The 16,218-nt window shown below is 35.4% G+C and overlaps 1 protein-coding gene and 2 pseudogenes across 2 annotated transcripts; 1 reads left to right on the forward strand and 2 right to left on the reverse strand.

The window, feature by feature from the left end:
* Nucleotides 1-576: 576 nt before the first annotated feature.
* LOC143630962 (isoleucine--tRNA ligase, cytoplasmic-like) lies at nt 577-7,484 on the reverse strand (annotated as a pseudogene). The gene is made up of 26 exons (XR_013153267.1): nt 6,929-7,484; nt 6,468-6,533; nt 5,680-5,823; nt 5,367-5,566; nt 5,117-5,282; nt 4,930-5,043; nt 4,761-4,858; nt 4,612-4,690; nt 4,379-4,537; nt 4,198-4,287; nt 3,830-4,123; nt 3,631-3,714; nt 3,330-3,542; nt 3,117-3,242; nt 2,889-3,026; nt 2,699-2,802; nt 2,380-2,443; nt 2,173-2,261; nt 1,934-2,075; nt 1,784-1,847; nt 1,631-1,698; nt 1,414-1,536; nt 1,236-1,301; nt 997-1,109; nt 811-902; nt 577-731 (listed from the first exon to the last, which is right to left on the reverse strand). The product of XR_013153267.1 is annotated as an isoleucine--tRNA ligase, cytoplasmic-like (transcript).
* A 3,755-nt stretch (nt 7,485-11,239) lies between these two features.
* Nucleotides 11,240-12,473, reverse strand: LOC143630924 (putative aspartic proteinase GIP2; annotated as a pseudogene).
* Nucleotides 12,474-14,623: 2,150 nt separating this feature from the next.
* Nucleotides 14,624-15,751, forward strand: LOC143630925 (gamma conglutin 1-like). Its single transcript, XM_077099809.1, has 2 exons — nt 14,624-15,347; nt 15,389-15,751. Exons 1-2 carry the CDS (start codon nt 14,652-14,654, stop codon nt 15,749-15,751), a joined length of 1,059 nt encoding a protein of 352 aa, XP_076955924.1. The 5' UTR covers nt 14,624-14,651.
* The last annotated feature ends 467 nt before the right edge of the window (nt 15,752-16,218 follow it).

Raw genomic sequence — 16,218 nt, forward strand, 5'->3', positions numbered from 1 at the left:
TTAATCAATTTGACCTATAACACAAATAGACCCATTTGTATACAAGTGAATCAGAATTGCAACCTCTATATGAGGGACCTATATATGATTGGTTAGAAATTGTAGGGCAAAAGTAAGCATGTGCCTTGAAAATATGACAATAAGAACACTGATAAGTTGACAGTAATAATCCAAAATGAATCCATGTTAGTTTAGTAGTTTACCAATTGAATTTGAACAAATAAAACATTGTACAAACAAAACCATATCAATGTAAATAGACCACACTAAAAATGCAACCAAAAGGATAAACTATTAATACAAAAAAGTAGATACGCAGTCTATCTAAAACCTAGACTGGTCCTAACCATGACTTGGTATCACAAGAACCAGGTTGTTTAAGACAACATGCTAAAGTGATCCGGGACCAAGCCCGGGCCCAGTTGGGTCCCACAGTCATGCTAAACAAATTATACCAAAGACGCAGAAACAAATATACCACACAATAGGTTGCAATGCTTTCCTCATTTTCTGCTAAAATTAAACACGTTTTTCTTTTTTTAGTCACGGCAATACAACGATAATATGTGAAGTTTACTTAAAACAAACTTGTAATCGTATGTCAAAAAATGTATTAAAAAGTTTCATCACAGAGCTTTTGTGCTTGCAAAATAGTCACCAACGGTCAAGTGCACGTGTTTTCCCAAGACCACATCAGTAGCAGGCTGGTTTTCAATGCAGCTCACTGTAATCTGCAAGCCAACAAATTTCAAATTCATTAATATTTTATAAACTAAAAGTAATATAAAAACTACGATCATGAACACGAACCTTCCCGTTTCCCAGCTGAAATTCAGACTTCAGATTGCCGTGGTCCCTTGACAAGAGATATACCTGTAGTGCCTGTGCATACTTCGTATTACCTGGTCCAAAAAAAAAACAAATGTTTTCAAAAAAAGGCGTGTATAATATTGACAAATGCATAGTTGTAATCTAGCTAGGCGGGCAAGAGTTGACCTGTATATAAGTCAAGAATTGCCCTTCTCGTTAAATACTAGTGCTGCTCTTGACAAAGTAATCTGAAAGTCACAATTTGAAATGTTCTTGTAGGTCTCTTCAGCAATGATAACCTACAAATTTGGAAAACAAAGGTAGTATCAGAAAACAAATACGCAATTAAGATATTAAGAAAATTGTAACAGAAATAAATAAAAACGTTTAGCGGCACATATAGCTTTGTAATTGAGAGATCTTACAGCATGTTTAGGTAACATGTTAAACTGGAGTAGAGAAGAGCCAAGTGACTCCTTGACGTATGCTTCCTGTAAACAAAATTAGGATATTACCAAACGTTAACTAAAAAACGATGTTATCACAAATAATAATCTGAATTGTTTCTTAAAGAAAGCACATGTTGGTGGGTTCAAGAATTACCTGGGATTTTAACATTTCTGCAGAAACGGATGCATCTTCATCCAATGATTTAAAGTAGACCTCCACTGCATCAGTGGGTTCAAGTGCGGATTTTTTCCTCAACTTTTGGATTCGGTTAACAACCTATAAAAGTATTAAATTTATAATTCACGTGACATCCTAAAACGCAAAAATGTTGTATTTCTAATATAAAACAAGGGGGGCGGTATATTGATACCTCACGTGCAAATCCAGCTTCAACCAATGAATCGTCACGTTGCAAGTCAATGATAACCCAAACATCACCTAAATGATTAAGAAAAACCCAATAGTTACACAAAGGAATATTAATAATTATAAAAACATGTCATAAAAATGCCAGCTTACTTACCGTCGCTAGCTGCATCCATTTGCTCTTCTGTCAAACCATCAGGACGTTTAAATCCACGCACAATCTACAAATTAAACATAAATGTTAAATAGATAGAAATTTCATTTTGAAAGTAAAAAATGTTTTTAAAATAGGGAACCGGTCACTTACCTTGATATCAGTGAGCTTTAAGCAGTGGGTAGCAATAGTGATTTCTCCTGATTTTTCAAAAGATAAAATGTCTTCTTGTGACATTGCCTTCACTGCATCTGCAACTACTCTCATTGATTTTCCCAGTCTTTTACCCAACACGCTGTTACATTAAATGCAGTAAATGAGAGTTTATTTCATTAGTAACGCATAAAATAATTAAAAATTGAGAATAAAGAAAAAACAGAACTTTTTAGTACCTAAAATCAGGTTCAGCACGTAAGGAAGCATACTTCAAAGGATCATTGCATGGCACAACGGATTTAACATTAAGCTCCTCTAACACGAACTGTGATGAAAAGCAAACAAAATAATTACAATGAATAAAAATGTAATACAAAGATGATAACGGTCATAATTAATAGTGATGCAAAAAAGATATTATATGAATGCATGTCAGTTCTGACCTCTTTTAGTTTGCCACCAATGTCATCAACAAACTCAGCATCTGGATGTACAACAATCATCTCCCTGTAAACATGTGCGGTTAGGTACTTAAGCAATTTCGGTCATGAGAAAAACAGGTCGGGTTGGATTGACCCCTTTGTCTAACAAGCTTATATTTGTTAAGTTACATATTAAATACTATAAATAATATTGCCATATATGATTATAAATATAATCTTAATAAAATAACCAAATTTTTCCTAATTTAGCTAACTGTTTATTTAGTTAACCAACACATAACTAAAGGGTTCTAAATACTCACTAGTAACTTTTTATTACCTGAGTGGAGTTTTCAAAGGTTTGTTGTGGCGCTCGCGAATATTACGTGCAAGATCAATGATTGTCATCATTCTGCTAACACTTTGTTCAATACGATCACCACCCTGAAACACAAAATTATTATTCATATAAATATTTCACAAATTTATGAAGACTAAGAACACTTTTTTTGTCAAATAAAACCACTTACTTTTCCTTCTACTTCAGGAAAACTGCAAAAGTGAATGCTTTCCTCTGATCCGTTGGATACTTTTCTCAAGTTTTTATAAAGAACCTCGGTGAAAAACGGTGTGAATGGAGCCATTGCTTTACAACAAGTTAAAAGCACCTACAGACCATTGTCAAAAATCAAAACTAAACACAAATCCCAGTTAAAAAATAAAAGTAAAGTTGTTAAATAGATGGAAGAAATCAATACATGGTATAGAGTGGAAAGTGCAGTTCTGCAGTCCTGTTCTCCGGTACGCCCTTTTAGTCTTTTTCGATTGAACCGTACGTAAATGTTAGTTAAATTATCAATAAACTTCAAGAGATAAGGAACCACCTGCAAATGTAATTACAGATTATTAAGTAGGCATGAATCATTGAATCGTATGACCATATAAACAAAAAACCTAGATAACAAACTTACTGTATAAAGTCGATAAGCATCCATTTCTTGTCTAACAAAATGAACCAGACTCTGAGTGGCTGAGTTGATCCATTGGTCGAGCACATTAGCTGAGTTAATAATAGTAGCTCGGTCAAGAGGGACAAACGGTTCAAGTCCATCCACCTCAAGTCTCTTTGCATTTTGAACCAAAAACCTATACGCGTTATACCATGGTAAAAACACATCTTTCACCTACACAGGTTAACTTTCAAATCAGCAAAAGAATAAAAACAAATAGAAAAAAGTGAAGATTAACAATAAGCTAATAAAGACTACTCACCACACCATAAACTCCATCCTTTTTGAAACGTAAAGGCTCTGCTCGTACTACTGGAGAATTGATAATGTACAATCGTAGCGCATCCTGTAAACATTAAGAATCTAACAAATTCAGATCAAGAACTTTAAAGATAAAAACAGCATAAGTTTCTGTTGTAAAATATAAATTCCTTTTAACGTATTTCAGATGAAGCACTTACAGCACCATAATCATCAATGACTTCCATAGGAGAAGGATAATTCTTTAATCTTTTACTCATTTTTTTACCATCTTCAGCCAACACAAGGCCATTGCAAATGAGATTCCTAAACGCAGGTTCCTCAAATAATGCAGTAGAGAGGACCATGAGAGTGTAAAACCATCCACGAGTTTGATCTAAACCCTCGGCAACAAAATGCCCAGGAAAATTCTTGTTAAAGTATTCTTTATTTTCAAACGGGTAGTGAATATACGCATATGGCATGGACCCACTCTCAAACCAGCAGTCAAATACCTAAAATTACAAAGAATTAAAATAATTATAAAACAAAATGGTTAAAAAAAGAGGTCATTAAATAATTGGCTTACATCTTCTACACGGTGAAGCTCTCCAAACTCTGGGCCACGAGGGCTGGGAATTGTGATGTGATCAATTTTGTGGCGATGCAAGTCAGTAACCTGTGCACACGTTTAATATTATTAATATTAATTACCAAAAATCTGAATTGACTCAAAGTGTAAGGTTCACTAAGAAAAGTCAACAATTAACCTTTTGTCCTGAATGTCTTTCAAGTTCTTCAACAGAACTGATAACTACAATATCCACGCCATCCTTACTGATCCAAATAGGAAGTGGAGTTCCCCAAAACCTACTTCGACTAATGGCCCAATCTCTTGCGTTTTCTAGCCAATTGTGAAACCGTTTTTCCTGTATATTCAATATTTATTAATACGAGCTTTATATTGTTAGCATTAAGAAAAAAGTGTTTAGAAAAATGTAACCTTTACAAAAGCAGGAACCCAATGTGTTTTCTCATTGTTCTCCAGCAACTGATCTTTCAACTTCTCTACCGCAACAAACCTTAAACAGGAAACAAAGAATTAAGACTAACTATAGAAATTCTTAAACAAATAATAATTTAAACATGTACCAGCTGGGAACAGCTCTGTAGATGAGAGGAGTATCAGATCTCCAGCAAAACGGATATGAATGAGTGAAGCTTCCAGACTTTACCAGCCTGCCTTTTTCCTGAACAAAAAATAAATAATAAATTAATATGTTGCAACAATTTATGTTTTATGACTTTAAATATTTCTTGCCTTCACTGCTTGAATAATATCTTTATCGGCCTCTTTGACATAACGTCCACTGAAATCAGAAACTCTCTCTGTAAAGCAGCCATCGTCATCAACTGGCATAACCAGATTTTCTCCCTGGAAAAAGGCAAATTTTCAGTATGAATACACTAGAATAAGAAACTATCTGTAATTATCATGCGTGTCACACCTTATTAATTATTTTATTTTCAATACAAACACGATAATCGTCTTCACCAAATGCAGGAGCACAATGCACAATTCCAGTTCCGCTATCGGAAGTTACATAATCATCCGTAACAACTCTAAAAGCTGTTTCTGAAAAGTCCTTAAAGTAATCAAATAATGGCACGTACCTGCAATACAATGTTTTACAAAATTTGAGAAATTTACCAACATTAAACAAAAAAAAATCAAGTAAAATTAGCATAAAAACACACTTTTTGCCCACTAGTGAAGATCCGGGAAATTTATCCAAAACTTCATAAGCAACCACAGAACTTTTAGATTTTCCACTTGCGCCCTTTGCCTTTTCATCAACACCCCCATTAGGTGTTCCTTTTTTGGCCTTTTCTACAGAAAGCTCGGATAATCGAGATTCAGCAACAATATAGATTTTTCCATTCGATTTGCTCTTCACCTGATTTATCAATAATAAATGCATTAATAGACTACAAAAACAATCAAAACAGTCTTGAAAAATGTATGCACTATTAAAAATACAACTTGACTAAAGCATAATAAGCAACTAACCTTAACATACACGAGATTTGAGTTGACACAAAGTGCAAGATTACTAGGAAGTGTCCATGGTGTGGTTGTCCATGCAACAAACGAAGCACCATCTTGATCATCAAGAACCGGAAAAGTCACCATTATCTCAGGATCTGGCACTTCCTGCTCAAAAATAGTTGGCATGTTTATATACATTCACAAATAGACCTGTAAACAGGCCAAACGAACACGAATAGGGGCATGCTCATGTTTGACCATTTACTTTAACTGAACACAAACACGAACATGTAATCAAACAAATTTTTTTGTGTTCATGTTCGTTCATTAAGAAAACAGGCATGTTCATGTTCGTTCATTCGTTTAAAACCTAAACAAACAATTCACGAATGAGCAAAAACAAACTTAAGTCTTAAACAAACATAGTAAAACAAACATCAAACGAACGCAAAATAACATAATTGACCAAACTACTTACGTAGTTATTTTACATTAAACGGGCATAAACAAATGTTCATGAACGAATATAAGCGGACGTCCATGAACATAAATGCACAAACAAAACGTGTGTTCGTGTTCGCTCGTTTAATTAAAAAAAAAAAGAAAAATGCTCATTTTCGTTCGTTTATAGATAAACAAGCATAAATGAACTTCCCGGCCGAACAGTTCATGAAAATTCAGTTCGTTTACAGGCCTATTCATAAACCATTTCATTTAGACTAAAGCACCATCAACATTTTGATCAACTTTAATATAATTGTATATTCATAATTCATCAACATCAACACCTTAGCAGTAACATTTCAAACCTTGTAGTTTGAATTAGCCTCAAAATTCGACAGTGGAGTCTTGCAGCCAGTACTGTAAGGCATCACCTGTCAAAACAAAACATAAAACCACATAAACATACATTCAAGCATATCATCAATACCAGTATTGTAAGAATCATGATTAATCACTAGTCAGCGGGTTACAATTAATTTTCAGCTAATCGGTGTAACTAATTCCAAATCTGACTCAAATCAATTTTAATTAGTTTTAATCGGACCTTGGTTTTAACCCGTTAACCCCAGTTATTGGTATTTCTCAATTATTTGTTATGTTTGCATTTAATTGTTTATGTTTATACTATACAATGTGAACAACTTTTATATGCAACTTTTCATTACTATTGTCGGTACCCCCACCGCCCAACTAGCGTCTAACGAGTTCTACAACACCAATCAAGACAAAACCAAATGCACCAAATGTCAGTAAATCACTAACTAACCTTGAACCCTCTGTAAACAAGATTCTTCTCAAACAACTGCGAAAACACCCACCAAACACTCTCCATAAACTTCAAATCCATGGTCTTATAATCATTCTTAAAATCAATCCACCGCCCGGTCCTTGTAATCACCTTCTCCCACTCGCCGACATATCGAGTAACAATACTCCTACACTCCTCATTATAATTACCAATCCCCATCCTCAACACATCCTCTCTGCTCTTAATCCCCAACTTCACATCAATCTCATGTTCCACGGGTAACCCGTGACAGTCCCACCCGAACCGACGAGTGACGTGGTGACCCGTCATGGTTTGGTACCGTGTAACAATATCCTTAATGGTTCCGGCTAAGATGTGGCCGTAGTGCGGGAGGCCGGTGGCGAATGGAGGCCCATCATAGAAGATGTATTCCGGTAAGTGTTTGGTTTTCTCGAGCTGCGTTTCGAAGGCTTTGACTTCAGTCCACCATTGCAGGACCGTTTCCTCTTGTTTTGGGAACGAGAAATCTTTCCCCTCACATACATCTTCCATTTCTTTCGATTGAAGACCTAATCCTCTGAAGAACAAAAGAGAGTTGTGAGTAATGGCTAAGCGGCTATGCAGTTAATTTGGTAAAAAATCGAATATCGGTCAAGGATCAATATTTGAGATACCAGAAATTTTAATATCATGCAGAATTTATATATATACATGTATAAAAACATAAACATATACAAACTTAATAGTAATATCAAAAGTCAAAACTCAGAAGTGCCAATATTTGAAACATGATATTATCGTAAGCCATGAAATCTTCCTCCGAATTCACATCAACCAAGGCATCCAAAATATCGGTCAAATATTGATAAAATATCGGTCAATATCAGTCATATACTAGTCACCGATAATATCGATAGTTCAGTACCTATAATTTGCTTGGGGACCGATAATCGACATATCACCAATACTAACCGCATAGAGTAACAGCATCATTTCTGTTTTCAATGTGTTCGGCGATTTCAACAGAATGCTTCTAGGTTTAATTAACAATTAACCAAATCAAATTCGTTGTTATCTATGACAAAACTAACTGATTCATAATCCTATATTATAATCAGTTAACAATCACGAATGAATACACTAAAACGGCCTAATTAAAGCTCAAACAATCAGTTTCGTAATCGAGACAATGAAACCTACTACCTGTTGAGAGACTGATGGTGGTGAATATTAGCTTAGCTAGCCGCTGAATTGAATCGTCTGCAAATTCGGCGGTGAAGATGAGTGACGAACGTTACACGCAGAATTAGGGTTTTAACTGAATGTAGGTGGAACCTGATTCCCTTGAGCGTTAACTTTTTAGCTAAGCATTTACTCGTTACCAAGTAGAGTGGAGTCGGGTCGGGTCGGGTCGGGTCGGGTTTATATTGAACGTTGCGATATAAATTTGACTTGGCTTGGATTAAGTAAAACTTACGTTAACACGTAGATAAAAATAAATCATATTTTATATTTAAATAAGAGATTATACATTTAAAGTCGACCCTCACTTGTAAACTTATAATTATAACACACATGGCTTCTATCGATTGGATAAGAACACCGTGGTCTAACAAAAAATAAGGAAGGAATCGACGGCAAGCGCGATGGTCGTTTGGGGATAACTTTGGTCAAAAGGACCAAATCTTGATTCCTTTGGTAGAATAGATATTTCGAGAATTTTCCCTACTTAAAAACATATACCTCAAATGTGACCTGTTAATTGAACGAGATTTAAAGCACTCGTATTGAAGCCTATGTCTTTAAATGAACAAAGATGTCTTTTGTTTCTCTTCTTTATCTAAATCTTCATCTCCGGGGTTGTTTGATAGCCTTTTACTAATTCCATTAAAGGTAGAATGTGTTTGATTCATTAAAAAAATATATCTACATAGTTTATGAAACCTCTTAATGATAAGTTCATGCTGAATGACTCAAAAACCACCTCTTAAACGGCCAGGTCTTTTAATTATTGAGCATAAACTTGCCAACCAACCCCGGACATCTTAAAGATTTTTTTTCTTCACTATTCATGTAGAATATTGAAACGAGTTATTACCTAAACAATATATAACTCGAATTACCCTTTTTAAAAGCATGTGTTAATTCACAAGTAATCACAAAAAGGAAGGGATGGCTATAATCCAAATTTCATTAAGATTTTAACTGATGGTTGAAGCAGAGGTATGTAGAAAAACGAATTAATTGAATTATAAACAAATTAACCAGTTAAACCAAACTGTACAAAAAACCAGTAGGTTGGTTTTATGATTTTCTAAAAACCGACAATAGTGGGTTGTTATGGTTAACAAGGTTTTCATACCCGTCAAAACGACCAATTATATACATGTAATAACAGTTTATTCCATGATAAAAAAATTTCAAGCCCAAACTTTCACGATTACATAATGATCAATTATATTTTTTTGAGATATTTTTAGATAGGCCTATATTTATGGTTACCCGGCCCTATAACCGACTTTCTATAACCTTCAAAGATGATTAACCGAAGTCTGAAACTACCATAACCGATCGTGTATGGTGTCGTTATCAATTAGCTGACATTTCAATATGGTTATAGTTTTTAGTCCAAGTCGACTCAAATTGACCCATACATCCCCTAGGTCGAACCATATATGAATCGAAGTCTATAGAGAAATTAGATGTATGGTCCTTATTTGTCATGTTCTTAATATTAAACAAGATATATGGTCACAAGTCACAACATGGTTATGGGCTACTTGGGCCAAATATGGGTCAGATCTGGGTCAACAAACAAGCATTTTTTTTTTCTTTTGTGTCTCGAGACTCATAAGTATGTGTATAAATAAATTTGGTTGAGACTCAAACGTCTGTAAAGAAAGATTCAAAAACACCCACCAAACGCTCTTAAAAAAATTCAAATTCATAGTTTATAATCATTCTTAATATTAACATCGATCCACTCGCCCAGTCATCGTAATCCATAGCTTCGTGTCAATCTTGTGGTCCTCCGGTAGTTCCATCCTTCTTTTCGCTATGGTGACTGTTGTTTGAGTGGCGCTGATCAACAGGTGCCTTCTCTTTTCCTTTTTTACATCTTTTTATGATTTGCTTTGTCATACTCGTTCTTGAAACCTTGCTCCGGTGTTGTTTCTCTCCAGTTGGCCACCTATCATGTGACACTGTTTTATTACTTTTTTTTTTCACTTCACAAGATGCATGTGGTAAACCAAAAGAAGCAACACACAAGTTGCTCAGCTTTTGTGTTTTAAGAGCATTCTCATCCTATTCTCTATAAATATGTGAGGGAAGTTTGTAAATTATAGGGTGGGGTGATGAGTGGTTGTGAGTGTAAATTATAGGGTGGAGAGAGAAATGTAGTGATTTTTTTGTAAATTTGGGGAAACATTGTTTTCCCTATTTATTTTTTAATATTTGTTGGATTGGTTGTGAGTAGAGAAGAGAGAAAACTGTAATGATAAATGTATAAAAAATACTATTTAATTAAGCATGAGAGAGAAATGTAGTGTTTTTTAGTGTAATTATAGGGATAGAGATGGGGAACGGATTGAGAATGCTCTAAGAAAATCCTTTTCCTTTTTATTTAATTAATTAATTAATTTAAAGTTTTTTATTATTTAACTTCTTTTTTAGATTTCACATGTTTATTTTTCTTTTCTCTAATTATTTAAGCAACTTTTAAATTATTCATGATAACATAACATTAGACATGTTTTTATACAATTTTAAATAATGAATTTCTATAACCGGCACGTTATGCCTGGTTTGTGACATTATAAAACAAACGTGTAAACATTTGAAAATCTAAACGTTAATCAAAATACAGATGAAAAGAATAAAAATATATAACCACACTATAACAGCATTAGCAATCTACGAGAGTTCACATATAAAGAACGAAACAGCATTGAGTCTGCATAAAGCGTAAAATAGCAATTGATATATGCATAAACGTTAAGTCAAACCAGATTTCGAATGCTAATCGAGTGTGATTACCCGAGGCTTAGATCTCCACCATGATTGCAACATAGTTTGCCACGCCAAATAGCGGAGCGTCATCATAGCCAAAACTAAAGATTTAAGCGAGAAACCGAGAACACTATAAGGTGGCAGCCACCTCCGTCACAACTGCAAAACAAGATTAAATGAGAGAACAAATGTAAAAAAGACACATGGAAAATTCAATTAACGGGTTCTTTATTTCTTGAATTCACATACATTTAAACGTGAAATCTTTATTCAGAATTTATATCAACTGTACGTTGAGCAATACATTACATTACAACTTTACGGGTTGTTGGTAGGAGTAAAGTTGAAGTTTGCACAAGAAGTTTTCTTGCGTAGCAATGATGAACTGAACCCAAGAGTCGAATTCTGTAAATTAAATTCTAGAAAGTTGTCCTCGAACTGAAACGCCCCGATAACAATTGCAGGTTCCCTTGTTGCACCCCCATCAACAAACGCTAGACACGCCACCTTTTTTGTTATTTTCTTAATGGTGTTAGCGGTGGGTACAACCCACTTCTTCCCATCCGGGAGTATGAAATCGATATTAGGAACTTTTAACCCGGTGGTGGAGATGTTGAAACAAAGTCCAAAGGGCGCGACTGGCTTGCAGGAAGGAGTCGTTTTGTAACCAATGAAAACCTTCTAACCACACCGTTATAAATATTGGTTCTAAGAGTGGTGTAAGGGTCAATTGTACTAAGCTTGGTAGTAGTATTTGCTGGAACGTTGATAGATCTATTTTTAATGACAATGCTATTGACACTGATAAAGTATCCAAAAGAATTTTGATGCTTTAACAACGGAGTATAAGAAAGATAGCTTCTTATATCGACCTTCGATTGGGGAAGAAGGTAATAAGGACCATTTCCGAAGAATAAAACCCCACGGGCAGACGATTTGCTAGGAATGCATAGTGCTAATGTTTGTTGAGAAAAGTAAGCTGGCAAGGCGTAAGGTGAGGAAGAAAATGCATGACGCCTGAAACATTTGCAGGAAACGACGCAAATAATGGAGTAACACATGCCGCATTAGGGTTTACACCAACCATTCTACCATCACTTGTGTACATTGTGAAATGATCATAATTGAGAATGGCTTGGTCACATGAACTAGTCACAGGGTCCACGACATGGATAGGACATGTACACCCCCAACCGAGCTCTCCAGAGCAAGAAGGATTCTTGTAAGAGTAAGTATAAGTTCGAAGATCTTCACACTGATAAGCTATGCAGGAAACTGGAGTTGTGCAAACTGTGTTGGAAGGGCAATCGGTTAAATATCTATTCCATTGCACGATGCAGTTGTACCATATGAAGGGAGCATCGATATCGATAAGGAAGTTTGCAGGCGCCAATGTTGTTATCTTGACACTATAGAGAGGCTTCGCAGCATTGGTGTGCTTGTTAATAGGAGCTACTATGGAAGTGTATGGTTGAGCATAAACAGTAATAGCTACATGTTCAACCGAGATAAAGGCTAGAACGATAATGAGTAGTTGTAGAAGCAAATTCATTTTGTATGTTTGTATATATGTTTTATTTCTAGGTTGTGGTTTTGGAAAGAGCTAGCAAACAAATTTATATAGGCATGTCATATATGGGCGTAATTTATTTTATTCTGACCAATTTTAAAAGGCAATTTGTAATCTGAACACATAAAATTGTTTGCCAATATTTATTCTTTTATTTTTTTTGTGTTCATACTTTGGTGTACACTTTACGTGTCCAAGGCATAGAGTACATGACACAACCTTGCAAGTTGCAATGTGAGCTTTTGATAAACTTTTTGGGTCATATAACCATCACTTTATAAGAATAAGTCACGGACCCCAGGAACATGACACATTGACACAAGCTTGCAATGTAAGCTTTTGAACATGGCCCAAGCGGCAGGCGTTGTGAGGGGGAAAGAGAAAGAAAGAGATTTTACAAAAGAGCGAAATGAAAATGAGCGGCCAATTCGACAGTTGGCCTATAGTTTCCTAAGAAATTAACGCACGCCATACCTTCTGTAACACAGAATCTCACACATAATGCCCATATGATGATGATCATCATAGTACGCATGTCCGTGTACCTGGCGCTAGCCATCGAGGAAAGCCTAACATGTTTAGTTTTTGATTCATTTTGTATATATATATAATGTAACACCCTAGGCGAATTTCACATCGGCCGTGGACATGAGAGATCCTTGGTTCATAAGTAAATATCCCGCCTCTTAAATCACCAACGCGTTTTGGACGTGAGCTCTTCATGGGCAAAGCGCAGGGCCGGCTCAACGTGTTTGAAGACCTAAAACTAACTAAAATGTTGAGGTCTTTTTTCTTTCTTTTTCTAAGCGTATAACTACAAAGATTATCCATGAAAAGAATCCATTTTCAAAAATCCATAATATGACATTAAGTTCTCCATTTATTTTAGCAGTGTTCATGTTAGGTATACTATGTAGAATCCTAACATAGTTTGTGTAGTATACACGTAGTGCTGTCTATATGTCTGGTAGACTTGTAGATACTAGATACACATGGTATCTAATTAACGAGTGATACATTGTTAGTCTTGGCATGTGTTCACTGTTCAACCAAAAAGTCAGGTTGACTATGTCAACGGTCAAAAGGACAAAGCAAGAGTCTTGGGTAAGTTACTTATAACAAAGAATACCTAGACGTACTACAAATGTTCCAGTTTGGCTATAAGCTTGTCTCGTTTCAAACTCTATGTCTAAAAGTTCGATTTGAATTATGAAAAAATATTACAAGCTCAAACGGGTCTTAATAGGCTCAAGTCGTTATTATTTATGAACAAGATAATTAGATATATATGGGGAAGGATCAAATAAAATATTCATTTCGCCTAAGAAGTGTTAAGAAATGTAAGAATGATTAGAAAAATGATAGATGACAACTCTAATGAACTCTCATTGAACTTAATCGATCCGGTGGCATTGGAACTATGCGTGAAGCCATCGAGGGTGAATGCTGGTAGCAACGATATATGTATATATAGTCGTTTTCTAGCCGTTTAGGAGATTAAAAAAAAGTATTAACTCTATTTTCATACTAAATTGACATGCATATTCAACTCTTTTACATTAAAAAAGTTTAAACTTTCTTCTACTCTTCTACTCGTTGACAGGCGGTAACATGCTGGAATAATGAAGAATGAAACCGATATCGATCGAATAACATATGTAGCATTTTATATATATCTTTTTATGTACTTAACCACATTAATGTCACCGGTGCAACACGCGTTACAAAGTACATCGCGTGAGCTTAACATCTAGTTTTAACTTAACAATAAAGATCTTGTACTTTAAAGCACAATCAACCACTAATAAATTGCATATGTTCGAACATGGCTTGAATTATCTATTAGAGAGCGATTGATCCTACACTGGTATAATCCATTATACATTCTAGAATTGTAATAACTAGTACCTAGATTATAAATGCAGTTTTGTGGTGCAGAAGCAATGTCAAAAGTTTATGCCTTGGACACGTAAAGTGTCACACTAAATTTGACCAATTCTTGATCTTGCTTCTCATTACAAATAACTTTCCAAATTGGTACCAGAAGAACAAAATATGCCCCTTGAGTACTTGACATACCTATATATGTATCTGTTGGATGGATATATGCTCTATCAAATCTACAGTTTTTAAAATAAACATACATACATACATACAAAAATGTATTTGCCTCTAAAAATACTTGTTATCATTCTAGCTCTCATAGCTAATCAACATGAAGCAATCGCTGCGTACGTGCCACCATACACTTCCATAGTAGTTCCAGTTAACAAACATACTGATGCTGCTAAGCCTCTCTATAGTGTTCAGATCATGACAGCCTATGTAAACATGCAGTTCATGCATGAAAACTTCCTTATAGACATCGATGCTCCCTTCATATGGCACGACTGCATTGTGCAATGGAACATATATCCAGGCAGTTGCCCTAGCAACACGCTTTGTACATCTCCTGTTTCTTGTGAAGAATTTCAATGCACAGATGTCCGAACTTCTTACTCTTATAAGAATCCTTCTTGCCATCCAGAAACCAATAGTTCGACGTTACCTGGTTGGGGATTCTGTACATGCCCGGTCAATGTGGTAAACCCTGTGACCGGTTCATGCAGCCAAGCCCTTCTCAATTATGACGAATTCACAGTTAATACAAGTGATGGTAGAAACACTTTTGATGGTTTTTATGGCGCATACCCTAATGCGGCATGTGCTCCTTCTTCATCATTTGCATCACTTTCTGCAAATGTTTCTGGTGTCATGGCATTTTCTACCTCGCCATACGCCTTCCCAAGATACTTATATGAACCTCTTAAAAGAACATTAGCGCTATGTCTTCCAAGCAAGCCGTCTGCCCCAGGGGTTCTATTCTTTGGAACCGGTCCTTATTATCTTCTTCCCCGAGGTTTGCTATGGTTACAAAACGATTACCACCTGCAAAGCCAGTTGCGCCCTTCGGTCTTTGTTACAACTCCTCCACCACTGGTTTAAGAGTTCCTGATATCGATTTCAGCCTTCCAGATGGGAAGAAGTGGACCGTATCTACAACTAACTCCATTAAGCAAGTAACAAACGAGGTGGCGTGTCTGGCGTTTGTTGATGGTGGTGCAATGAGTGAACCTGCAATCCTGATTGGGACGTTTCAGTTCGAGGACAACTTTCTAGAATTTGATTTAGAGAATTCGACTCTTGGGTTCAGTTCTTCGTTGCTACGTAAACAGACTTCTTGTGCAAACTTCAATTTTACGCTTATCCACGGTCCTTAAGCTATAACTATGCTTTATGAATAAAGATTTCTTGTTTAGACATATGTGAATTCAAGAAATATATAAGCCTCTAATCATGATGTCTCCATTTATATATCATATTAAGTTAGTAACCCATATATTACATGAGTTGATACATGAATTATTAGATTAAATAAATGCTACTAGATTTAAATTATACCGGTTGTTTCTACAATGGATGATTCGCAACTTCATCGTGTAGACATCGTTTAAAAACAAATCAAACGCAACCTGCTTCTCATGAAACTTAGAAGATTAAAATCATAGCAATGATAACAGCATATCAAAAGATTAAAATCATAACAAACCTGATTTAGCTTTTAACAGCAGAAAGCTCCATATACATTCAATTTTAACTTTTCTTAATTGAATTCATTAAAAATTTACTCAAGTCCTAACAGCTGAAAAAAAATTGGTTAAGAGTAATATCCTCAAGGAACGGGAAA

Source organism: Bidens hawaiensis, unplaced genomic scaffold (assembly GCF_021521415.1).
Source record: "Bidens hawaiensis isolate Kalapana, Puna unplaced genomic scaffold, B.hawaiensis_p1.1 tig00005851_1, whole genome shotgun sequence".
Taxonomy (NCBI): domain Eukaryota; kingdom Viridiplantae; phylum Streptophyta; class Magnoliopsida; order Asterales; family Asteraceae; genus Bidens; species Bidens hawaiensis.